The sequence below is a fragment of the Cardiocondyla obscurior genome, linkage group LG06 (genome assembly GCF_019399895.1).
Source record: "Cardiocondyla obscurior isolate alpha-2009 linkage group LG06, Cobs3.1, whole genome shotgun sequence".
NCBI lineage: Eukaryota > Metazoa > Arthropoda > Insecta > Hymenoptera > Formicidae > Cardiocondyla > Cardiocondyla obscurior.
Genome location: NC_091869.1, coordinates 5,404,552 through 5,430,928, shown reverse-complemented (window position 1 = coordinate 5,430,928; position 26,377 = coordinate 5,404,552). Strand labels below are relative to the sequence as shown.

Genomic DNA, 26,377 nt, shown 5'->3' with positions numbered 1-26,377 from the left:
AGTTTCGTGGTTAACAATAAGTGACGCGCGTGGAGCGGAATAACAGATACGTTGCCATGGTATTTCTTGCCGGTTGGAAGTGGACTTTGATCAGCTGCTTCTACGTTGTCCAACTTTTCCCGAACGTAGGCCAGAAGCGATCTTGAGCGAGAAAAGTAGCGTAGAGTGCCGGACCCCGGTGGGTGGTCGTTGAATCTGCACTATCGTCTTTGTATTGTGTCTCGTCATCGTCGCACAAAACATATTGCTTTTAGAAAGTAATTTAGAGCTTCGCGGTGAGTACGACGCCGTGATATTTTTACGTTCTTGAAACACGTAGCGTTTAATCAGATCGTATAATACTGCGAGTGTAAAGAAAGCGTTAATCACAATCTTGGCAATTTACTTTTAGCCTTTAATTATTCGTAAAATAAATTCATAAGTTACTTAAAAAAAAAAAGAGAGAAGGATTTTAATAAAACAATTGATTCTCAAAGAACAATTACTCTCAATTTTCAGTTTACAGAAACAGTTATGAAAAAAACAAGTAACAGTGATCGTGTGCAAACTTTTAACGAAAACAGTCTGGATTAAAGTTAATCGATCTCGTAATTAATGACAGTCGCTGACGCGGTGGACTATGCGGTTCGAAATGGGCAAGATCACCGTTTAACGATCCATATTGTCAGTTGTAGCATATCGAAACTAAATATAGAATCATATATATATTTTTTTTCTTTTTTTTTTCTATCACGATGTTTGAAGTATCGCCGGCTCTCGCGCAAAAAGTGCTCGCTATAGTTCCGAAATGGGCGCGTCGTCGGGTTTTCCCGAGCGATATTTTATGACCTAACGAGGTTTGATCGATCAGAAGTGATAGTCGTCGGTTCTCGTAGCCTCCTCGAAGATGTCGTCGAACACTTTGTCTACTTCGGCACTGTTGAGACTCGCCACAGAGATCTGCGGCGCCGTCGGAATCGTCAGGCGCATACTCTCGTCGCATATCCCCGGCATAGTGCGGCTTCTCGACAGGCCGATAGAACTCTTCTTCGCCGAGTCGCGCGACGAGAAACGTCTGCCCTTGGAGTCCCTCGCCTCGGCGGCTTCGTCGCCCGCCGGGCTGTCGAAATACCGGCGTATCTTGTTTTCCATCTTCTTTACGCTGTCCGAGGACGCTTCGTATTGCTTTTTCATTTTGAAGGACGACGGCGACTTTGGCTTGGGCGGTTTCGGAGGGTAGAACCCGGTGCCAGCGAAAGGTTGCAGCGGTAACTTACCCTGTGCCGAACGCGTGGGAGCGTGCTGGCCCTTCGAGACCGCCAGCTGATGCCACGACTCGGACTTAGACAGGACGATAGATCTGGACAGTTTGTTGGCGCAGGAGACGAGGTACTCGTCGCTGGAGTCCATCGTCCCGTTCGGGACCGGCGAGTGTTCCTTTTGCGCGGGCAAACTTCTCATTTGCCCGCCGGGCTGTTCGTATTGTTCTCTGAGAGCAGTAATCCGGTTTTTCGCGGCGAATCCAGAGGACGGTGATACCGATAGTAGGCCAGTGACGACCGCCGGTGATTCCAATCTTTTCGACGGCTCCAGCTTCCTCGGCGACTCCAACCTTCTCGACGGTTCCGATCTCTTCGGCGACTGCGATCTTCTCGGTGATTCCAGTCTCTTCGGCAACTCCGGCCTTTTCGGAGGTTCTTTTTGGAAGTTTCTTTTCGGCGCTTCGGGCGGTTCAAGTTTTAGAGGTTGACTGACACTGTTAGACTTCGGCAGATTGACGTACGGATTAAAATTGCCAGTCGGCAATTTGGTACCAGGTTGGCTGGTAACAGACGTATGATCGTTTAGCATTACTCGCTCATTCTGCAACTGGCGGACTAGGCTCTGTTGCAGCAAATTATGTCGACGTATCTCATCCTCGGTCGTTCCGATCTCGTTGTTGGCCGGCTTGTGATGCGGCCAGAATTGCGAGGATGACGAGGAGGAAACCGGCGATGCTCCAGGTTCCAGCCTGGCTTCGTCGGCCTGTGCCGGAACGTTCGTAGATGCGACGGTCGCGATCGCGCAAGTGTACCGCGTTACGACGCCGGCGTCCGCGCTGATATCTTGATTTTTAATATTATGCTCGTCCGGAAATGCGTTGTCGCTTGCGCACGAGGAATTCTCTTTGCTGAGCTCATGCGACGCGCTTAGATCTTCGAACGAATTTTTGTTAGACTTAACGTACGGAATATAAGTCGGGAATACTTGGAGTCGATTATCAATTATCGTTTTCGGCGAGAAGCTTTCGCATCGCGGACTCGTTCGCAGGAGCGGCTCGTATTCCTCCGATAATCGATGGCCGTAAATTTCTCGCAAAGAAGTTCTCTCTGCCGGCGCGCGAATATCTTCCTTTACAAAATCGCACTCACTCTTATTGAATAAGGGTGAGATATCGTTTCTCGAATTTACGTTCGACACCGCGCGATAATTCCGATTGTGATCCAGAACGAAATGACTCGGCTCCGAAGCGTCGCTGTATTTCGGTATCGTCCAGTGTTCTTTAGCTTCCACTTCCGGCTCGGTATACGTTTGAACGGACACGTTGCTGTACGCGGACGGTTCTTTCGCGACTTTAGGAATAACTCGGAATACGCGTGCCTCTTCGGGGTGAGTGTCGTTGACACCAGTTTGTATAGCCACGGACGAGCTACCTTTGAGCATCGCGTCAACCGGGGCGTTCCTCGTGAACGCAGCTTCGGATAAGTCATCGTTGTGCACGGCGGTTAAAGGCTTGAAGACGTTCTTTTTGTTATCGCGAACGTCGAACTTATCGCGAGTCGGCTCCTCGACCGCGCGACGCGACTCGTTCGGGCGATAAGCCAGCGGTACCTTTTCCGGAAATACCTTGAAGGAAATCTTCCCGTCGACCACGCCAAGCTTTTCGTTTAACGGGGCCAAGTTCTTGCGTTGCGCGTGTTCGCTGTGCTTGCGGGTATCTTCGGCGCTCTTAACTTCCGGCGCGGTATTCTTGCCGATGAAAGGCGCGAACTGTTTGCAAAACAGCCTGTAATCGAGCCGCCCGTTCTCGGTGACCATTTTGTTCGATTTCCCGTCGTTTCTTTCGTGCTCGATCCAAGGCGGTCGTGGAAACTTCTGAGTACTCTCGTTTGCGTTAAACGACGGCGATCGGGGCTGGTTGCTATTTCGATCGAACATCTTTGCCTTCTCACGTAGAGAATTTTTAGACGACAGCGCGTTGTCTCTTTGCCATTGATGACCAGGCGGTGACTTCGATTCGTGCGGCTTCTCGATCTTCCGAAACAGCGACGAAGGCGCGTGTCTGAAGCCCGCGTCCGGCCGCGGTTTGTTCGCGCTCGCAAACTGGATGCCGTTGTGCGCTGGATTGCCGTCGATCGGCGTTCTTTTCTCTGTCTGAATCTGAGACGCTTGGGCCGCGTCCGGGAAACGTTTCGCGACGCTTTGCAGCTTCGGTGACAATTTGTCGGCGTCGTTTGCGGACGGTAGCTTGTCGAAGGCGGTCTTGATGTTCGAGAAACGACTGTTCCAGTTTTCGTTTGTCTGCGGCATGTCCGTCGTCTTAGAATAGCCGAAGGATTTCACGAATGCAGGCACGGCGTTGTACGCCTGCGTGTCGTTGTTACGATTTATCAGCGCCAGGAACTTCTTGTCGTTCTCCGTCTTGGGAGTGAACGACGGCACCGCAAGGTTGGACGCGTTCGTCGTGATTCTGTCGCCCACGTTGATAGGACGTCGCAACGCGCGGCCGGGATTGTCGTAACCGAGGCTGTCGGTCTGCAGTTTCAGATAACTCGGTATGTCAATGGTGTTGGCGCGCTTGATCTTCGACTTCTTCGCCGCGAACTTGTTGCTGCCGCCGTTGCATTTGCTGACGCTGATTAGCTCCGCGCGTTCCCGAAGAGCCGCCGCGAGCTTTGACACCCGACTCTGCTCCTCGCTTGCCCTTTTAAGGGCGCTCTCCTCGTCGTCGCTCGCCTTCTCTTGGCGATCGACGTGGTCGCGATATCGGGTCTGAGCACTCGGCTCGTCCGCTGGTCTGAGCGCCGGCCGATCAGCGTAACCGATTTGCGGGATTAGTGGCTGGTACGCGTTAACGTCCTTGTTTCTGTCGCGCAACGATTGACGCTGATTTATTACGTCCTTCGTGTATTTGTCGTGTATCTCTTCCACGTGCGGCCTCTCGCCGTTCGTCGTCGCGTTACGCGACGCGGACGGTGCCGCTTCGGGCCGCTCGGCCGGGAACGCCTGATCGTTCGACTTCACCAGGTCGACGTTGCTCTCCTCCAGCTGCCTTCTCGCGCGCGCGATCTCTTCGGCGGATACGCCGATGGTGTGCCTCACGGGCCGTCGTCTCCGTCCGGGTGGCGCGCCGCCGCCCTGCGCCGCCACGTCGGTCGTCCTCTCGCTCTCGCTGATATCCAATTCTCTTTTCCCCGTCTCCTTATCTTTCATCGGAACCTGCAGCCGCGACAGCAGGCTTGAGACCAGTCGCAGAAGATAGAGCTTACTCGTGGGATCCGACACCCCGCCGTGTTTCGCGAGCGCCGCGACGTCCGTTCGCTCGATAGTCTCTCGCAAGCGGGAAAGCGCGGTCTGAATGTCCGACAACAGGAGATCCTCCAGGAACTTGAGCTCGTCCTTCCTCGACACCGGTGATTCGTGACTGATGCAATTGTGATCGCTGCCGAGCAACGCCTGTTCCATAGAATGGAGCGCGCAGGACCGGTCGACGGTTCCGTCGTTGCCGGGCGACGTCGCCGTCGGCTCGTCGCTGTTTCGCCGGCAATTAGCCGCCAGGGACAGCTCGAGAGCTTCGCGTAGACGTTCTACCAGTATCGGCAATGAATTCCACTCACCGACTGCCGTGTTAGGACCGCTGCGACGTCGTTGCCCGTCCCCGTCGTTGACGGTGGTTGCCAGCGGCACCTCTACGCTCGGTTCCGTCTGCCTCACAGCTGGCACGCCGTCGTCCGACGACGCGCTCCTCGTGACGGTCGCCAGCTCTGCTAGAAGGAAACAGACCGAACGAATAGCTTAGACTTCCTGGCACATTCAATCTGACTTAGATTAAAAATGAGAAACAAATTGACGCGGGTTTTATTAATTTTAATAATTAAACAAAATTATTTTTGTGGCTATACAATTTTTTTTTTCCTTTTTTTCTTTACTTTTTACTTTCGCGTTAATTTTATTTAACACTGGGAAATTTGTTGCCGCGGTAAAAGTGATCAGGTTTCGATCTTTTAATTCGTATTCCACGAGTGTTGCGTAGTTGTAAATGTACGCTGAAATGTAGATATGACGAAGGCAGCTGGCGAACGTGACTTCAGCGTCGTGTGCGTCGAGTTTTACATGTACCGCATGTATATACCGCGCCGGCCGGTTTGCCGATGACTGAATTCTCCCCGTTCTCTCATCCCTTGCTTCTGTCGCCTAGGATTAGGTGTGTACGATAGCCGCTATAGCCGCAGAAAACGCCATATCTACCCTTCGGTGTACTTCACGGATTTTTATGTAACAATTTTACTTAGTAGAAGAGCAAATTTTAGTTTTTGTTGATAGATAGTTATATAAAAGTATTATATAAATGTTAATCAGTAGGGAAGTACTCTTGCGATGTTAAAATAAAATAATGCTTTCGCGCAAGTGTGAAAACGCATACCTATTGTTTTTAGACTAGGCGAAGGAAATATACCCAACGGTGAAGTACTGCTTTTGCTAGCGGAAGAAAACTCACTGCTTTTCTGCCAGAACGATCGCTATTTTTAATCCGTGATCGAACTGTCCGAGCGTAAATCTCGACAAGTGGTGCTTCTGAAGACTGAATTATGTACTATTTGATTACTCGCGTCCGGTGGTTTACGCATACGCGCATTTTTTCGTATAAAATTTATAACGACCTTATCGTTTAACGAACAGCTCAATCGTCGACGGAAAAAAAATTATTTTACTTTCCGACATTCGTTTTCAAAAGCACCACTCGTGTTACATTTTACGCTCGAATTGCAGTCGCAGCGTGCGCGATAATTAAAAGCGTAAACTACTCTGAAAGAAAATTGTACAACTGAAGAAGACACTATTCCGATATTCACGTAACAAAAAAAAAAAAAAAAAAAAAAAAAAGCGAAAGAAACACTTTTCTACAGAAATAATTATAACAGTTCACATGAAAGATTTATAAATTTTTAACAAATGGTTAAAAAAAAAAAAAGAAAACGCGTGACTTGTACACATCGACACTACGGAAATCCAATGTGTTTCACGTCTATCGCTCCACGAAAAGCCGCGACCTGGCGCGTCCAGCCGTCGCGACACGTCTTTCCTCGACATATCAATACGCCGCACGTTTTAAGACACGTTTTAAGAACCGGCGTGGGTCGTCCACGGGGACGCAGAGACGAGACAGTTCGTCAAAAGCACTGTAAAACAACCGGTTTTGCGTACGCGACGGTCCAACCCGCGTCACGTTCGTCAGATGAATTTCGTGCGATCGTATCGCCCGAAATCGCGCCGTCAATTCTTTTCCCACGGAGACGCGCGTACGAAACGCACGATAAGGGCCCGCAATGAATTTCAACGCGTCGTCGAAGCACAGTATTTTTACCCGGCTGTCTGCCACTGCTGCCGCGTACGGACGCGCGATCTCTTTGCGATTCGCGAAAAGAGAAAAGACAGAGAGAAGAATGAGAGCGGCGCGCGCGAGGTGAAGATCGCGAGCAAACGCGCGTGCTGACCGGCTTCGGCTATCGCGCGCGCGCTCGCTTTATTTAAAACACACCGTACGGGGATTCTCTCCGCGAGGATTTATTTTCGGTCGCTCGTTCTTCGACGCCTGTGCAGCTGCCGCGCGAAGAGAAGCGAAGCGAAGCAGGCCGAGGCGAGGCGAGGCGAGGCGCGTCGCGAAACTACCCGCGTGCGCGAGTCACAAAGCCAAATACGCCTCGTGGCTTTTCTTTACCGCGCAATTTTGTACGCCGCGGCGTCGGTTTAACAACAGCGTGCGGCCCAATTAATCACCGGTGTTGCGCTGCCGTTGTATCGCGTGTCGTTGGCGCGTTTTTATTTTTAGATACGCTTTAATAACGACGATTGCGAAATAGAAACCGGAATTTGCCTGGTATTACAATTTGATCACACCGGCACTATTTATTAAAAAAAAACATTAAAAAATTAATCCGAGTAATATAAGTGATCTAATTCGTTGTTTTATTCGAGAAGAAGAATAGCGAGCGAATGTGTGCTGCACAGATACATAATATTGGTTGCACCCCAGTTGCTGTGTTCCACTTTACTTCTTCCATTTCATTTTCCGGAAAAACTTAGCGGCGCGGTTTTTCTTTCGCGAATTGTAATTATGTCCACGTTAAAAAAAATACTTGTAAGTTTACCGGGATTGGGATATTAAAAATTGTAGCGCCGATGTAAAATTTTCATTTTTTCTTATTTAAACGCAGCGATGCCTGGCTTATGGTTTATCTTTCCCGCTGGATATTCATCGTGCCCTAATTTTTCTGCTCTCTTTCTTCTCGCTTTAGTTTATTCTATTCATTGTCTCGATCTAAATGAATTGTCCGTTCTATTTCTATATTCTTGTCCCTTTTCCCTCTTTCCACTCAATCGTTCTATTCTCGCGAGCGTTATTAGTCTCTGTTGCGCGGCAGCGATATCTCATATCCCGAAAATTTACATCGGCCGTTTTCATTGTAAGTGTCAGGTGACTGTGTAATTGTATATCGCCAAAGAGCGTAAGATTTGTAAATAACGCGTGAACCTGTAGCGCGATGAAAATAGTTGGTGTGCTAAGAAAGTTTAGATTTCCTTGAAACGTACCGCGAAACGCAGATCGCCGTGGCGTGCTATCCGCTGACGTCGCTATTCAAATAAACTCGTGAACGTCTATGCGAATAATGGGTGGCGTTAACGCAAACAGACTTGGTGAGCGACGCCGATTGGTACCGACGGGCGCGATGGGGTAAACACGCCGCAACCGGCAACGCGTGAATTTCTGCTCAATTTCTTTAAAATTGATAGAATCGCTATTTTGGCCCCAGTGGACACGTTCCGGAAAACGTCGAGCTTAAATCTCGGATAAACAAAACTCTCGGAGGCTTCATTGAGGCGTGGAAAAAAAAAAGTTTAATTATCCTCAACTGGTAGAGTTTCATCGCCAAGTTCTGTCGACCGAAAGTCAACAGAGCTCGATCACTCAAGAGTTGAAAGTGGAAATAGATTTCGTCAATTGGCTGTTTTAATATCTGAATATTATTAAATTGCGTGTTAATGTAAAGTATCGGACCGGTAGAGTGCATCGTTTATCTAGATTAAATATTTATTTCTCCCTCAAGTTTAATTGTAAGGAAATTATACGTGTACCGAAGTGTCTCGTTGGAAGAAGGTAGCAAAAGTGAGATGGCACAAGATCAATTTTCAAACTCGCAGAAACCAGATAGTGGCTGCCTGCGAATTCTGGCACGCTATTTTAACGATGTTATTTTACTACAATGTTATTTTATATACACGTTACAATCGTTTTCAGAATTTCTTTTTTTTTTTTTTAATTTTTACGTTTTACTTTTAAATTAGATTGAAATTTCTTTCTTGCTTCTCTCGTTTTGCTTCTTTGGTGCTCGATTCGATTGATCAAGGTGCGCATCACCTACCTGAGGCCGGCGTTTCTTCTCGCGTTTCTTCACAACTCGGCGTCTCGTTTGCTTCCACCTTTTCAGTTTCCTCTCGTTCTTTCTCCTTTACTTCCACTTGTTTCTTTTCTTTTACTTCTTCCGCCTCTTTTATCTCCGCTACCTCTCCATCTTCCTTCTTTATTTCTTCTTGCTCCTTTTCTTTTATCTCTTCCTGTTTCTTTTCCTTTATTTCTTCCTCCGGCTCCTTCGCAGATAATTCCTCCGACTGCTCTGCGCTATCCGACTTTTCTATCGCACCCGAAGCCTCGTTGCTGACCTCCGGCACTTCTGTGACTTCATCTCGGACGTTATCTTGCTCCGTCGCGTTCTGCGGTTCTGCAAAAGCCAAATGAAATTAATAATCACGGTAGTACAAGCGTACGCGCGTTAATTGAAAAAAATATAAAGCGATCATTCACAATGAAAAACGTTTTCTTTTCGACGATGATTGAATGCAATGAGACTTTAATATATTAACCTCGATGCGTTAGTCGTACAATTTTATGCAACGTGATAGAGAATGCGAAATCGAGATGCAACAATTTTCTTTTTTTTTCTTTCTCTCTCTCTCTCTCTCTCTCTCTCTTTCTTTAATTAAATAATAATATTTGAAAAATATTTATAAACCGCGTAAAAATGTATTTAGAGACCTTTTATTAAATTTTAATTATTAATTAATTCCATCAAGAGAAGAGCGGACATATTATTATTGCCGTTCTCGCAGATAATAGTAATCGATGACGAATGACTTCGTGTTAATTAATGAACGTTGTCAGTGGCGAACACAGCGGCATTATAAATCGCGGAAATGCGAAAGGGGACGTAAAAAGTATTTACACCCCAGAGGCAGTAGACAAAAGGGTACAATTTGATTGTACCGAGAGTGCGGCCGTCCAGAGTCTTTTGGTTAATACGCTTCTGCATTCCGTTACACATTACGTTTGATCATGTTGAACATTACATTTTTTCCACGCATACGGTGAATTACGTTCTCGTCTTCGTGACTTCCTCCACCCGTGACACTTGCTTATCTACCTACGGCGATACTCAAGCAACACGGTCGTGACAGAGCTCGTAAAGAGGGCCCTCACCTTCTATTCCCGACATTTCAGCCACGCCGCCTCGACTGGACGCCTGGAAAAGTAAACGCTATTAAGAAACGATAATATTTGCCGTACTCTTACGACAATGAATTAAAAAAGATCCCTCTCGTCTCGTCTATATCTAAATTGCACTTTGTTCAAAAATATCTCAGCAACGGAGCTTTTTTTTTTTTCTTTCTTTCAATCTTCTCAAATTTAAATTGCTCTGGCAACGTGATTCACTGGCGTCATCATTTTAATAAGTTTAGAATAAAAAGAGAGGAGAAGATCGAGTTTTGGCCGATTGCGTGTCACGAATCGCTTACTTTCTTCATCGTGACGTTCTTAGGTTTGCTTCGAATAGTTTCCGGATTGTGCGATAAGGAATAACGTAGGCGGAAGAGCGATATTGAGAAGACTACGGGGCGATATCTGCGGTGGCAAGTTCGTTCGTTCGTTCGTTCGTTTTAACGAGCCTCCGGCACTTTCGCGGCTTTTGAGGGCCGTTTCACGCGAAAATAGCTTTGACCCGTTTTCCGTACGTTCGGAAATTAGGAAGAAGCGGGCTAGACAGCGCGCTGATTTGCACGCGGGACGACCATGATAGGTAGGCGGTAGTGGCGATCGCGGTGTATGCCACGAGGTCGCACTTTATAAATAGGACGAGTTGCAGCGCGTAGGTAGGCATCTTCGAATGGTACCCGCGAGGAAGTGCTCGCCTTTCGCTTCTCACAGAGATTCCTCGTCGAGATTACTATGCGTAATCTTTCAGAGAATGAATGGAACCGAAATCGGTCCTATAGATTTCAGTCAAAAAAAGAAAGAAAAAAACATAGTGTTCATCGAGTAATTCTTTTTCATTTCGTATTTATCCTTTAATTATCTTTTTTTTTTAATTAAAAATAATTAATTGAGAGTTATCGTTGCACGTTTGCTTAATCTGTCCTCGATTCGACTTCGGTTCTATGAGTTGTTTGATTTAATTCCTTCAGATTCTATTTGCCGATATCATACGTTCTGATCGAACAGCCGTGACTTTTGGTAAATGATTCTGCCGTGGCAGCACGCCAACGATCACTTCACCATCCTGTTACTTGAAGCTTGCCGACTCACGACGTGACGGCCTCGTCAGATTTTTGCCTCGCCGACGGTCACGTATTTTCGGATGTAGGAATGCAGTTTCCGTAGACTGCGCTTCCGTTTTCGGACTTCGTAAAATTGCATGGAAAATACTAACGCGGTAGCGCTAACGTTTATAATAATACAACACGCGGTGTCAGTTACATTTTTCTCTAAATGAGTAATTAAAATTATGCAGTAGCAATTTTTATTACAAATAATAAATGCAATTTAATTTATGTAAAATATGTGTATGTAAAATAATTAATTTTGCGCGCGGCGTACGTATTTAAAATAAAAATAACGTTTATAAACGATAAATCATTCGCTTGCGGTATACTCGCGAACATACTCTCGCGATATATTTTAATATTAATATCAAAAAAGGCCGATAATAAGCCGGACTTTTTTCTCTTCGTTAAAATAACACTGCGACAAATTTTTAATTAATCACCAAGAATACAAGTTTAATAACTGCAAAATGCAGCCTGAAATATTTCCATCTATTCCTCGCGCACTTGTAAGTAACAGAGCTCAAAGGTGGTTACTGTTTCGGGAGGGTTTTTCGAAGAAATCCGGAGATCGAAGTCTAACGATAAGTGGGAAGGGACCGACGATAAAGTTAGAAGGGCCGATTTTACCTTTAAGGAACGGAGGACCAGCGCCGGGTGGCAGTAGGAGGCCCAAGCCTTCGTGAGACTGCAGCAAGCGGCCGTCTCGTCACTACCGAATTCACGTCGGTGGTTATTGCTGGTGGCGGTGGTGGTGGCCAACGGCGCTGGATGATGCTTCGCTATCAACGCCGCCGTTAAAAGCATAGCGTCACCGGGTCCAAATTAGACAGCCCGAAATAGCGGAATTATTGGCGGCGGAATGGCACAGCCGGCTTGGACGCGCGGTCCACACCGCGATGTACCCGGCCTCGGAGAACGAGCGGAATACGGCTCGCCACGCTTCCGCTACCGGTACCACTCCAATGCAGATCAATGGGCCGCTCGTTCATCGGCAAATTGCACGCTGAAGATTGCGTAACGTATAGACCGTTCGCTTGTGGACTAAAAAAAAAAAAAATATATAAAAAAATAAAATCCAAGTGGCATGACGTTGAGTTTATAATATACTCGGGTAGCAGGCGAATTTGGCTTTTCTGTAAGTAGTTTAGAATATTTCGAGAACTTCAGAAGCTCTCGTTCGTCACGCAAGTCATCTCGTTTGCTGGCATTGATGTTACCCGCATTTAATAGCGCTTTCGCTTCTGGAGTTATTAAAGGGCCACTTGAATAGCTTTGTAATTAAATAAAATAAGCAGACTAGAACAAACGGGGGAATCAGATCAGCTGATCCAAAAGTAGACCTTTCTCGTCGAGCCGTTCTCCGTCTCTCCCGCCTTTCTCTCTCGTTCTCTCCCGTCGTTGACCATCGGCGGTGACAGCCCCACCCGCGGCATCACCTTCTCTTTCTCTCTGGGTTTCTCTCTTCCGTCGAGGTAATGCACGAGGTCGTCTGCCTGTTGGTGGAAACCACTTTCCAAGCGGAGCCTGTTAACCCACTCAGGCCCCGGGGCCTCTCCAGTATACTCGCTGCCTTCGGTCCCACATGTCGCACGCTGAGCGAACGCGCTTTCAACGCGTGCCGAGGATTTCGCAAAGGTTTTGGCAACTCCAACCTTGAGCCGGTTCGTAGGTAAACTCCTATCAGGGATAGATAAACCCTTGGGATTCAAAGGTGCGTCGAGGCCGGCCAGGAAAGATCTCTATAGATCGCTCTTTAGGTCCTGTAAAATTGTACCGATTTAAATCCTCATTTCTGTCCGTGGTGACGTCATGCGTAGAGACTCGTCGAAAGTTTTCAAGTAATAAAAAAAAAAAAAAAAAGAACTATTGTAAGGATGATCTAAGAAGAATTATATGCAGTCGCGAAGAAAATATTAGTCCGCCTAGCTAAACGTTCGTTTTACTGAGAGCAGCGACGGTAACGCAACTCTTTTCATTCGAGTGGCCCAGATTCCGGCGTACCGAAAACTAGCTCGGGTCCAGGAAGATGAAGGGATGGTTCGACGCCTTCCGCAGCGACGGTGGGCCGACTCTCTACAGCTACAGCAACCGCACTCCCGTCACCGGCGACGTGCCCCTGGTCATCGTCTTCGTGATATTCGGCACTCTGTTCACGGCGTTTCTAGTCATATTCCCGGGAGTTAGAAAAGAGGTGAGCGGTTTTCCACTCCTACGTCGCGTCCGCTCGTGACTTACGTCTTAAGCGCAATTTATCGAGTTCTGGCCATGTAAAACCTGGTGTTTCTCCCGCCGCAGCGGTTAACCACATTTCTCACGGTTACTCTGAGCCTCTTCGTGGGTGCGACGATTCAAGGTTCGTGCACAATGTCTACTTTCCAAGTAAAGAGAGCCTTGGCTATCAGTGGCGTAACCAAGTGATCTGCTTCGCGAGGCTGACGAAAAAGGAAAAATAAAAGAAAAAAAAAAAAAAAAAAAAAAAAAAGAAAAAAAAAGTACGAGAGAAGAAGAGGATAAAATTAAAAAAAGGAAAAAAGCATAAACTATTTATTTATATATTTTGTGGTCTGAATTCGCATTATTGACTTATATTCACATTTTTTCCAAGCAGAGAAGAATAAAAAAAATAAGCTCGTGCTAATTAAAATTATTTAAAACAGTTGGACTTCAGTTACGCCGCTGCTCGCTTTAAGCTCGCAATGAATTATGTGCTTAACAGCTTTTTAATCGTCAAATAAAATTGCGAAATCTATTATTTCGGGAATAATTAATGCAATTAACTGAAATTAATCACTAACCACGCGGACACTCGGAAGAATAACCATTATGCTTTCTGTGTGCGCGTAGTGGCGCAATATGGCTCATCCTGGCATACGAGCTCCGCTACCATTGTCAGCTCTTACAGCGCTTTCTCCAGGCATAAGGCAACGGCCGACATCGGTGGTTACATCGGTTTGATGCACATCAATATAACGTACAGGTGTAAGTCTCAGTAAAGAAAGCTAAACGTCTAAAATTATTTCACTCGCATTTCTACAACTTATGATATCAAAACTGCGACAGAATAAAACTTGACGTAAGAAAAAAAAGAAAAAAAAAAATAAAACAGAAACAAAAAAAAATTTAAGAATTAAGATCGAAAGTTACAAATTTTCCACACCGCAAATTACAATTTGCGAGTTCTGCGTCGACCGAATCGTTGCAGTGTCTCCGAATAGCGAGCAGGCGAGCGGCGACGCCGAGTACAACGAGCGATTCTGGTGGAGAAGTTCGGACGAGATGATCAGTGCCTTCAAGCAGGCGCTTTATCAGGGCGCGCCGTTTCCCATCGTCTCCTTGGCGGAGTACTTCAGCCTCCATCAGGAGGGCTTCTCCTGGGGCTCTCGGTACCGCGAGGCCGGATACTACGCCTCGATAATGCTATGGTACGTTCGCTACCGCGATAAAGTATCTTCATCCGGGGATCTCGCGGCTTCTCGCTTGACGCGAGAGCGCGTAGTATAATTAATTTTCCTCGCAGGACTTCTTTCGCCTCGTGGCTAATGATGAACTTGTTACTTATGGTGGTGCCGCGGTATGGAGCGTACGGCATGATCTTTACCGGATTGTGCATGCTGCTGACAAACCTGGTTTACACGACGCTTCTTCCATGCGAGCCTCTGATAGCTCATATCGAGGGCTCGATCCTGTCCTTCAATCTCGGCTGGAACTACTGGCTGGTGCTGTCAGCCGGTGCCGCGTGCCTATTCGCTGGACTCGTGATAACAGCCATAGACATGATTTTCCCACATCAATTTTCGACTATACTCGAGGTCGACTACGACACGCCGTACGACAGGCATGTCATCATAGAGGAGAGCTTCGACACACGAAACGTCAGGCGGAAAGTTCCAAAGATCGAGGACTCGTTCGGTGATCGAATAATGAGGTTTGCATTGGCGATTGTATCTCCCTGGTCTTAGATCGAGTTTACGTTTCTAGTTGCAGCGTTATAGAACATTGAAAAAAATGTTGCAGCCAACTGTCGTCAAAGCTTCAGAATAGGCACGCTGCTAAGGACGACACTGAGGGTGTCATTAATCGAGGCTACGTACACGAGCTGTCTGAATTTCCGCAAGAAATCGGTGACGAGGCCAGTAAGAGTAACTGGTCGTACCCATTCCCACCAGCTACACGCAGAACCGTTAGTAATTAATATCTCTCAAATGCGGATAACTACGATATCGATTTTTTTAAGCGTCATTAAAAGCATTTAGATATCTATTTTATTATACGAATATTATTTAATAAAAGAAAAGAATCCAAGATCTGGATTTTTTCTTTAAAAAAATAAAATAAAATAAAAATAAGAAATCGCAATAAATTATAATAAATCATAATAAAGCGGCCAAATTTTTTTTCTGCGTATTAAATTCGGGAAGATGAGGAAGGAGAAGACTTTTTCTTTTGTACAGTCATAAATAAATGTAATAAGTACTCGTGACAGATAATAAATAATTTAAAAAAATTCGCGTTTTCGCGTTTAAATATGTACACTCTACTAATCGTCGAGATTCACGACGGGAGACTGTCAAGTGCCGCTTGACAATTAATTTCGTTATCTCGTACGAACGGAAAATCAGTTCATTCGACTAGCCGAAGTTCTCGAAGTGATGAATGAAGTACGGCAGCCGCCGCGTTTTGTTGACCTCGTCGCAGGCCGACATGACGCTCTTCGTTAGAGGACGTGGTCCACAGCTGAACACTCCTATTTTGCTAACCTGTTGATGAATAACATCTCACTCAGCGCGCGAAAAGTTGTACTTTCGTGAATAATATCAAACATGTTAGAAAAAGCAAAAGCGCGGAGGATGTTTCGAGCTATCAGATTTGCTTCGAGAGCTCTTTCGTGCTTTTGAAGCAGGCAAAAAGGAGTCGATTTGTTATAAATTAATATAATATACGCACATAGCTGTGTTTCTTCTGAACAAATTTCAGAAATGACGTCATGTCTGGTCGGCCGAAATGATTGATGGCTTTCAGTCCGGTAAATATACTCTTCTTCGATAGCCTCTGAAAGTGGTTCTCACATATGTACTACATATGTAAAAGAGAATATTATTAATATTTACGTGGCTTTTTTTCTTTTTTTTTTATTAAACTCGGACAAGAACCTCAGAATAAATTCGCTTACCAGCATAGTAGTTCGCAAATCGAATTTGTGAAAAAACTGCGTGATAAATATGTGGATTTCGAGGACATCCGTGACGTCTTTCCTTTCAACGTCTCTGAGAACGTCGATGAACCACTCAAAGTGCTTGTGCGACGGGCAGATCCATAAAAAATAAACCTGCGGGGTAAAAAGAAATCGATGTGACACTATCGGACAAAAAGACGAGTTATCTCGTTCCAAATAAGCTATTAAAATTAAACGCGATGAGTTGAATAAATAGAAAAATATAATTAAAAAAAAGAAGAAGAAAATGAGGTAAATTTTCCAGCACTCGCCTTCTTGCACGCAACGCCCGAATATCTGTTGGTGGACGTTCCGAACACGAGGTCGTTGAGCATCGAAGCATAAGGAGTCACCCCGATGCCACCCCCGACCATCACCGCGACCTCGAACTTGTACCAATCTTGATTTCCACCGCCGAACGGTCCCTCTATGCGAATCTTCGGATGGTCCTCCGGATTATAGTTGCAGGGATCGAAGTAGTTGCGCAACTTCCAAGTCCATGGTCCCTGAGCTTTTATGTGGCACGACAAGAAGTTCTCGTGGGGTGCCGAGGTCAGTGTGAACGAGTGGAACTCGTTGGACCTGAAAGCGGTGCAGGCGAGACGCACCCACTGGCCCGACAGATACTTCAAGTTCGGCGGCCGGTAGAATCTGATTTTTATCACGTCGGAAGGCAGCAGTTCTGTCTCGATAATATCCAAAGCCATGTATTTAGTCCGCAGGCTTACGACCTAAAACCAGTGCGGAGTTACTTTAGATTAATTATTATTATTACGCGTCTTTTTAACTAGGACGCGATTTGCATTAAATAAGAATAAAACAGCGCGTAACATATAAGTCTTGTTTCGTCATACGCAACCAGTGCATAATTAATAGATCTACAATTATATTTTCAAATATGATGCATGCATATGCTATCAATGTAAAATAAATAGTTTTTTTTTTTTTTTTTTTCTTCTTCGTCCTCGTTCTATTTTCAAAGAAAAATGCAAGAGGAAAATTACTTTGTCAAGAGCATAGATTACTGCCGGGCCGATGAAGAATATCCAAAATCGTGGGGCGCCCGTCAATCGAGCCAAGCCGTGAATCAGGCAGAGGGCATAGAGAACAACGTACAGACTGTGCGTGGACCAAAAGAACTTGTAAGCCTTCTGCCGTATCGTTGGGTGCGCGAAGACGAAAATAATCGTCATGACGACGAAGAGGAGAATCCCAGTCAAGCCTGCGAGATAAAAAAAATCGTTAACGTTCACCGAACGAAGTGCCAAGAGTCCCCGCGACCTACCGGTTACTGTTCTAAACAGCCAGAAGGAGATTGTAGGCCGCGCGTCGCTTGGGAAGCTGATTTCACTGGTGAGGCAGCGAAGATGCGCTATCGGCTGCGTGGAGACGTGATAGAAGTTGACTATGTGGCCCACCGTGTGCAGCACGGAAAAGAAAAGCGCCGTGCAGGCCGCGATTTTGTGGAACTGTATGTGCGAGTCCAGCGGGATGTACTGCTGGATCGAGAACTCCTTCAGCTTCGTCAACAAGTTCCTGGACATCGTCAGCAGCAGAAGACTGTAGCAAAAGGAGAGTGCGGCTGCTGAGCCACGGGTGATGGCAATTCCCACGCCCATTATGTGCCTGAGATCTGTATGTTCCGCCATGAAAGAGTAATCTGCGAAAAAAAAAAAAACAGAAAAAAAAGGATAGTTTGACTTTGGCAAATAAATGCATTGAGAACTTAAATATTTGACGATTTAAAGATGTTTAAAAAAAAAAACGATTTAAAATATAATTTAATACTCACGAATAAAGCGCTCGACGAAAAGCGCTATGGTGATCACGTAGAAAAGAAAGAGATAAAATATGTTCTGTCTATTCTCTTCAAGAAAAGTCGATATGGCGTCCCACTGTTTACGCGACCAGCTCTTCGCATCCTCCGGCGGCAGCTGGTCAATGTGAAAGCTGGTCATGCGGGCAACATTCGTCGACGTGTCGAGGAAATTCTGCTTGGCGCCTTTGCAATCCAAGCCGATCGCGACGAAGTCGCCCTTGTACTCTTTCATCATTAATTTAAAGTCGTTGTACGTGAGATAGTCCTTCCTTTCGAGTCCAGCATCCTAAGGGAACATTATCGTCCAAGTAAAAAAGAAATATACATATATCTCGAGGAGGATCATTGAAAATGACAAAATAATTAATAAAAATCCACCTGAAACATGCCATCGATCAGCTCCGTGACGTGATCATCCGAGAGGCTCGTTGTGCGAGCTATTTCCACGAGTGATCTCAGCATCTCCGAGAGCTCCTCCTTATCGATCACGCCGTTGCTGTCTTTGTCGCACATGTCGAAGATGATCCGCAGCTTATCTTCGGTCTTGCCGCGTGAGAACAGCAGCACCGTGTCCAAGAACTCCTAAAATTCGACAAACGTAGCGTGAGAACGAAACGGCAAGGGTGGCAGCTCGTTTGAAGAGAAAGACGGTCGCACCTGGAAAGAGATCCGGCCGTCGCCGTCCTTGTCGACGATGTTGAACATCTTCTTCACGAAGACGGCGTCGGACTTCATGCCAAGGGCGCTCGCGAACTCGCTCTTCGAAAGCGACGTCCGCATCACCGTGACAACCTCTCCAGTATCGCTGTCCTCGGATCGCCGCCTTCGTTCGCCAGGCCGCAATCCGAACGTCAACGCGTACGCTTCTCTGAAAAACTGATAGCGCGACCCCGTAAATTTTCCATATCTTTAATTCAAGAAGATAAAAAAATTTCATGAGAATGATACGTTCTCACAGGCACGCGCGATAATATGTTTGCGTTTCGCCTTGTTCATTTTTTTTCTTTTTTTTTTTTTTCATTAATTAAGAAATTGCCGTTATTCCTTCTTAATGTGTTAATACACTTTTTATTGCTCAGCGAAGTCGCATTCATAAATACGAAGGAGAAGGACGAACCTGTTCGAGCTTCTTTTGCCGACGCTCCTTGGTTTCCGCCTTCGCCAGCATAACGTCCCGCGCGATCGGCGTGAGTATAAAGTGCTTTTTTTGCGACGCCAAAAACGATTCCAATTTCGCAATAAACTTTCTACGGGATGCCAAGGAATCGAGTTCAAGGACAAGGTCGTAATCCCGGGGTATACGTAATAGCACTAGGGCCTTACGGTGTCCGGTTTCGCTCTCCTGCAATCGTGATTAATAATTATCGAGTGTGTATAATGTGACGTTAAAGAATAAGTCCTTGCGTAATGAAGCGAGTAATTTACGGCGCGTTCCATAAAGCACAAGTTAATTAATTAATTCAGTTAAGGATTGAAATCGCTAGATCATTTCGGTGATATTCAGATATTCCGTGAGACTTGACCCAATTAGCGTTAAATTATTTTTAATTCTTTTTCTTTTTTTTAACGCGCCATTAAAAAAAGATATTATTTATTTTTACGATAGCAAGAAAATACCTGCGACTCCTCCATAGTTATGGTGTTAACGCCGCTAAAGTCAAACGTGCGCAGTTTCTCTCCCTTCCGATCGACGATGTGCAATGCCGCTTCCGGTCCGAATTTCACCTTTACGAGACGACGATGGTTCGCGTGCAGCCATTCGCGCACGATCATCTTATCGACGCATATTCGTCCGTCGCTTCGCTTCTGGATCGCCTCTTGAAGTATTTTCAATCTCCGGCGACGTCTGTTCTGCAGCTTCACCAGTCCGTATCCAGCACCCGCGCATAGAATCGGGACGAATCCGAGGAACACGCACGCGTAGATGTAAACGAATTCGCTGCCCTGCGTACGATTTTTATCAGTTTGACGGAAAAAAAATGGGACATAAAACCAGCACGCGACTCTTAAACTTGCCATCTTACAATTAATTAAAATAAAAAAGGAAGCAAAACAAGATTATTCTAATTTAATTATTTAAAAAAATAGAAAAAAATATTCGCGAGACAACAGCCGAAAGATATGTTTAGTCTTTAAGTTTTTTAAAGTTGATTACCTCAAAGTAATCATATCGCTGTAGGGGAACGCAAGGTTCCAGCATCGTCGAATTCAATTGGAAAGGCTGTGGACACGGATCACCGTCCTGCCAAACGAACACGCGTCTCTGAATCGCGTCGAAAGATATACCGGTCGCGTTCGTGATCACGTCCCAAAGAGTAATGCGGCGGATTTCCTCTATCTCGCTTCTTGTGAAAATACTGAAGCCAAATAAAATTAACACGTTTTTCTTTTTAGAAGACTTTTTACGATTGTCGATCAGTCGTATTTCTATACAGTTAACTTAAAAAAAAAAAAAAATATATATATATATATATATATATAGTGTCGACGTAATTATTAATCGTAATTAAATAGTTACTGCGTGAATTCACTCACCCGTTCTCCTCGTTCTCAAACCAAAATCTGTCGGAGTCCCGCAGACGAAGAAACTGTTCCTTTATGACCGCGGTAAAGAGCTCGCCGGGGCCTCCCTTAGACTCCAGCATCCCGCCGACGTAAACGTCGACGTTGTTGAGATTGTTTGAGTAAATTTCAATCAGAGTACGCAGCAGCGACGGGTTTTTATTGAACAGCTCCGGGTTGATCTCGTTCCAGGTGTTCCGTTTCGCGAGTTTGAATCGCACTCTGGCCGTGTTATAATCCGGGAGACCGTTGTCGCGGCCTCGCATAATGTTCAGGGCGCCGAGGTCACGGCGGGAAAATTCCATGGGACCGAACAAATTGTTTCGGATGTCAGTGCCGAGGAGATTGTCCTCTTTCTCCGCCAATTGCGACGCCATCCCCATAATTAATTCCTCAATCGTGCTGTTAGCTAAAACCTCCTGCAACCAGGATCTACGCTTATTTCGATCGTCCTCCGAAAATTCAATTTTTATTATTACGCTGCGCGGAATATTAAAAAGTTCTTAGCTGCACTTTAATAAATATAAATTTTCAACGAATTAAATTTTCTCGAAAAGTCATTTAATTTATATTTCGTACTTTAAGACTCGCTTTTAGGAAGGAAATCACTTACGTTCGAGTCCCACCACGTGGAGCAGAGTCTCATAGCCGGCTGGCCCGTGTTGGTCCTTCTGTATTCGCAGTTTTCGTTCCGGCGATATATCCCCGGCGGTATAAGAGTGTGACCGAAACGAAAAGCAGCGCTTTGAAAGATATGACTAATACCCGGATGCAGATCTGGTTTATAGCCGGTGTACGGTGGTAGATCCTCGTTTAGCAATGCCGGAAGGTACTCGTAAAGGATTATATTCTGCGATGGAAAAAAAGAGAGAACATAGGAAAGGCCTCGCACGCCGGGAAGCGATATTTCGCAAGCGACTTATGTTAATTCAATTATAATTCAAAACAATTCCATTTAAAACGGAAACTTTTTCGAAAGCTCGTTAATTATGTAAAATTATATATAACACTTTTACTTTTCGTCGAATTGTATTCTTTTATATTTTTACTGATACGCTTATAAATCGAGAGACTTAAAGAACGGGACTGTTATCCACCTGAATCGTGCCGACGACCACCTGGCGCGCTTTCTGGAAAATCTGCTCGTCAGACATGCCCGGATGTTCCCTCAGTACACGGGCCGCAATGACATTGTGATACCGATAGAACAAGATTCCCAGGGCCAGCAGCGGTGGGTGCTGATTCGTTCTCGGATCGCCGAGGACTGCGCAATATAATTAATTGTTAGGCCACTTTCGCAAGAGTTCAGAAAATTGATCGCGGGGAAAGTTAAGTCGCGAGACGTAACAGAATAGGCACGAGCGCGTGCGGTTAATGCAAAAATTACGAGTAATAATGGAAATAAAAAAGGAAAAAAAAAAAAGACGCAACGGTGCTCGATAACGATCGCGGGTAACAACATAATACTTAATTAGCGAGAAGACCTGAATTGTGTAAGCGTCAAACGACTACTAAAGTGAATGCGCCGGGACGCGGCGAGGAAAGGTATTGTTTTAATAATCGAGCGAACGTCCGACGAAATTTATATGCGTACGTACATACATTGGATTGCAACGGATTCGCGTCTTTGTGCCTTTATTAATTAATTAATTAATTTTTTTTTTTTTTTAAGTCTACGTTATTTTTTGTGCGTGTTTAATTCCTGCTTACGATATAAACGTTCCGGGCTGAGCATTCGCATCACGTGCGGCACCGCGTGATTAAAAAGGGGTGCGCGCATGGTGTTCCTTACTGGAAACTGTCTCGTTTGCTCCATGAGGAGGCTGCCGTTCTTGAAGGCGCGCATTGTATTAGCCCACGCCTCGCTGCTCGAGTAGACGAAGCTGCCGTCGATCCAGCTCGTGACTTTATTTATCTGCAATCTCACGTATTAAGAGCTACTTCTCACGGATCACTGTCTCAGAGATCGGCGGGGATTTAACCGTTTCCAATCAGCGAGAGAAAAAATTTAGGAAAAAAAAAAGAACAAGCGGAACACAAGCATACAAACGATACCCCGGTTCCGTAACAGGACTCGATGTTAGACGTCTGATAAATCATTCAAACGTGATCGTAATTTAGATAGGGATCAGACCGTTTGGCACCGTTATCACGGCTGGCGAAAGTAAGATTAACTCGAAAGTATTCGCCGCTCCCGGAAGTAAAGCTCGCGCTGATCGACGAGGCTGGTGCTCGAGGAGAATTACCTGCTCACGTGGGCTGTTGGGGCTGCGCCCGGTCCGCCGATCGTAATCCGCTCGCAGAAACGGAATGTACTTGTTACCTTGGCACTCCTTGTCAAAAACCGGATCGCACTTGTCCACGTCGATCCGATGAAATTCAATGGGGCAGCCACTTTCGCTGGCCATGATTATCTCCGACGTGACCAGCTGTCCTGAAACGATTCACCGTATCGAGGATATCGCGGAGTCGCACCAGTTTCCGGCGGGCGAATAATGAGTTCTCGCTTTGTCGAGCTCATCCGATCTGGACCGTTTTATGTAATATAATCGCGTTTATTCCGTCGAGAAGCTACGAGGTATATAATGCCCACAGCGATGGGAGATCATGCACGGGAACAAGTTACGTTAACACACACGCGCTGAAGATAAAAGCGTACGATGACGAAACGATCGTTGGTGGATTAATATTAATCTTTGTAGAATCAATTTGTCATTACTGTAATTTTTTTTCTTTTTTTTTTTAAAGTTCTTTTTATTCTTTTTTTTTTATTAAGCAAATTTCGTTAAACGACCAAAGTAAAAAAATTATTTAAACGTTATTTGGTGGTGACTCACTTTGGCGGAACGCCTCGCGTACATTTTAAGCTTAACTAAAGTTAAAAAAAATAATTATTTCTTTTTTAATCGTTCGTAATTGTTCCTTAATTTTTATTAAGACGTTATTAAAAATGTTTTATTTAAAATAAATTTAATATTCTGTGCGGTTGGAAAAATTTGATGTTGCGTAAGGTGTCAGTTAACTTTCTTTGTACGTTATCGTTATTATTGTTATTCGTAATTATGCTCACCGAAAAAAGCAAACAATGCAGTGCGATTTTTTACTGACGGTAGACCGTCGTCGCCTTGCATGAACAAGTCGCTAAGCTTCCGAGGGGATGGCCTGTCCTGACCAGCCATCGTGTATACACCGTCGGAATATGCCGCTGGCACCTTTCGGATTAGCCTACTATCTATGGAGATACGTGTGACTTGTATTAGGATAACTTTCCATGGAAAATCACCTCCGCCGCTTCATACATAATCACAGCATCGTCACTTTCCTGTCTCATCAACTATTAAGAAGTGACTTTTTTTCTCATTCTTTCTTTACATCACGTCGTGATTAATTGGCTTTAACGTTCCATTCGAATCTTCATCTTTAGTATAAAATTGACGAGAGGTTTAATTACAGAAACGTATAATTAATCTTCGTATTTTGTCAACTTTGTATCAAGCGTAATTCGTAATTATTGTATAATTATACATAATTCCATTGGGACTTATTGAAGAGATGTCTTTGATAATGTAAGATTAATTTTTTTTTCTTATTTTATTATTTTATTAGTAAAAAATTAGGTAAAATTTTTATAAATTGTTAAACTGCACTATTTATTTTTCAGTAAATTCTCTGAGTAAAGGGATAATTGTTTTTTTGATAAAACGGGATTATATAAAACGACAGTTCTGTGATGTGCGTAATAATGAAGCAGCAAAGGTACTTGATTTTCAATACAAGATTTAAGTACTTGCCGATTGCACCCCAATCCGGATGAATTAAATTATTATAAAATCCATCGTATCTTTGTTTGTTGTCCGCGTAGCTAGAACCCGCGTCTAGAACAGGTTCATATTAAATAATTAAATTCGTAGCCTTAATTTCTCCACTGTCTTAATTATAATTTTTTTTTTAGTTCTATTTTCGATTTAAAACTACGGATTTCGATCTCCTAGTCTAAATGTTTAAAAAATCATATTTTATATAACGTTATTGGAGCAGAAAAATTAAGTGTACTCCCAAATTAAGTCTCTTTACGAAAAAAAAAAAAAAATACGGCTACTTGCGATTGCAAGGTATATCAAACCGCTATCATACTTACCGGTTTGAGCGGGTAACGCGATCCAGAACGCCCAAGCGATCGCGCAAAGCGGCGCGATGCTGCGGGCCGGCGGTCGTCGTCGTATCATTGTGTGTCACTCGCTCTCTCCTGGTCCACGACCGTGCATTTCTCTGGTACCAAGCGAGCGTTTTCTTCCTCGCGCCCTTCGCGGGTCCACGTAGAGTCGCGCGGTCTCCTTTCTTCCTTATCAGCGACGCCCTCGGGAGCGCATGGCGTCTATCAGTCGAGCGGTACGGGAACGTGTCGGTCGCGCAGCACATACGAATTTTCGAATTCACCAACGCGGACCGGCGGATCGCGAGCTATCATCTGGCGATCGCACGCTGAGAGAAGGAGAGGCGGGCGGGTTCAGCGAGGCCGTCGATTTTTCGGCTGGCCCCGCGGATGCCGACGTGCGCGCACGGCGAAACGGAAGCCGCGAAAGAGAAGCACTCGCGCACTCGCGTTACAGATCAACCACGTGCTTGGGTTCCGGAGATTCACCCGTCCACTGATCTCTCGTCTGCCGTCGCTCGCGGAGAAGAGCAACAGCTTGCGCAGGCCTTCGAGAAACGGCTGGGTCTGGCGGACTGTTCGCCAGTCTGCGCCTCCGCCACCACACAGCCGCTCTTGGTCGCGCGGTGAAAGTCGCCGGCCTATTTGTTTCGTTACCGCGAACGTGCGTCTCCTTCTCCTCCACCTCGTCCTCCTCCGTGCTCGGTTCCCCTCTTGCCGCCGCCTTCTTCGCGGGCCCGACGACGTCGTCGGCCTCTCCAGTGTTCTTCAACTGTTTTTCGTACGGCGCTTTTAGAGGATCGTCAGCGCGGCTGGTACTCGCGTCTTCAGCTCGTCGACGTAATTGTCGGTCAATTCGAGAATTGCGTAATTTAATTAAATTCACCTCGATCTATCGAAGCCGGGAAGCAAGTATCGGAGATATTTTTTGTAACATAAAGAGAACCTAACTGTTAACGAAATTTGTTTCTGGCCACTTCTGCCTTTCTTTAGAATCAGTCCTCCCCCTCCGGTCAGGGTCGCTGATTTTATTTAAAAATCTCACCGCGAGATATTTAATGCCCGCTAAACTGTCGGAGCTAATCGAGGCGTGACGGATTCTCGCCGTCTTTGGTAGCATACTATTTTGAGCAACGCTCGCGGGAACGGCAATCAAGAGGCCGCGGGTACTCCGGCGGTCCCACGGCCGGTTGAAAAGTCATCAAGGAGCGATGCGGCGACGTCACCGCGGGCGCAGGCCTAGTTTTCGAGTCCGCGGCACCGATTACCCAAGGCGAAACCTCTCTCGAGTCTCTCCCCGGCCAGCCGTTTCAAGGTCGATCGTTGGACAGCGCCGATGCACACGTTAGAGATGACACGGAGGCCACATTCGCATAATCGACTCCGCGGCATTCCCCGGTGACTTTTTGTCCCCACCACCTCCTCCCTCTTCCCTTCCCTCCGGCAGTCGCTCTTTCAAAGTGAAAATGAGAAGAAAATCCGTGTCACCGACGCGCGCCGGCGAGGCGAAGTGGAAAGAGCGAGATAATACCATGACGTGTGTGCGGAGCTGACTTACAAGTGACTCGGCTTTAATTATATTAATGTTGATACGCCGGGGACCACGTTTGATAATCAAATAAACGCTACGTCCAAGTAAAAGTCCGAAGGAAACTTGAACGAGGGCTCTCGACGCGTTCTTAAGGCCGCTCGGATCGGCCTGCGTTATATAAAATACGTAACGGTGATTGTCCCG

General features: G+C 45.6%; 3 protein-coding genes across 8 annotated transcripts; 1 reads left to right on the top strand and 2 right to left on the bottom strand.

Annotated features, from left to right (window-relative positions):
• Positions 1-467: 467 nt before the first annotated feature.
• On the bottom strand, positions 468-11,700 carry LOC139103689 (titin homolog). Of its 6 annotated transcripts, none has more exons than XM_070658606.1 (4): positions 11,524-11,700; positions 9,773-9,815; positions 8,661-9,017; positions 468-5,006 (listed from the first exon to the last, which is right to left on the bottom strand). In XM_070658606.1, the coding sequence occupies exons 1-4, from the start codon at positions 11,698-11,700 to the stop codon at positions 847-849; spliced, it is 4,737 nt and encodes a 1,578-aa protein (XP_070514707.1). In that variant the 3' UTR covers positions 468-846. The 6 variants fall into 6 exon arrangements, 5 of the variants coding, with proteins under 5 accessions (XP_070514707.1, XP_070514709.1, XP_070514710.1 ...); XM_070658608.1 differs by having other exon boundaries at positions 468-5,003; XM_070658609.1 differs by having other exon boundaries at positions 9,560-9,815; positions 11,524-11,602.
• Positions 11,590-15,166, top strand: Mol (dual oxidase maturation factor 1 mol). Its single transcript, XM_070658612.1, has 6 exons — positions 11,590-13,087; positions 13,192-13,249; positions 13,741-13,875; positions 14,099-14,318; positions 14,414-14,821; positions 14,911-15,166. The coding sequence occupies exons 1-6, from the start codon at positions 12,923-12,925 to the stop codon at positions 15,086-15,088; spliced, it is 1,164 nt and encodes a 387-aa protein (XP_070514713.1). The 5' UTR covers positions 11,590-12,922; the 3' UTR covers positions 15,089-15,166.
• Positions 15,167-15,358: 192 nt separating this feature from the next.
• On the bottom strand, positions 15,359-25,980 carry Duox (dual oxidase). The gene is made up of 20 exons (XM_070658613.1): positions 24,628-25,980; positions 24,281-24,364; positions 23,560-23,721; positions 22,736-22,923; positions 22,200-22,404; positions 21,587-21,753; positions 21,103-21,339; positions 20,463-20,908; positions 20,083-20,284; positions 19,545-19,871; positions 19,045-19,269; positions 18,585-18,803; positions 18,306-18,509; positions 17,901-18,213; positions 17,394-17,768; positions 17,113-17,330; positions 16,381-16,839; positions 16,067-16,222; positions 15,841-15,969; positions 15,359-15,653 (listed from the first exon to the last, which is right to left on the bottom strand). The coding sequence occupies exons 1-20, from the start codon at positions 24,713-24,715 to the stop codon at positions 15,525-15,527; spliced, it is 4,533 nt and encodes a 1,510-aa protein (XP_070514714.1). The 5' UTR covers positions 24,716-25,980; the 3' UTR covers positions 15,359-15,524.
• Between the last annotated feature and the right edge of the window lie 397 nt (positions 25,981-26,377).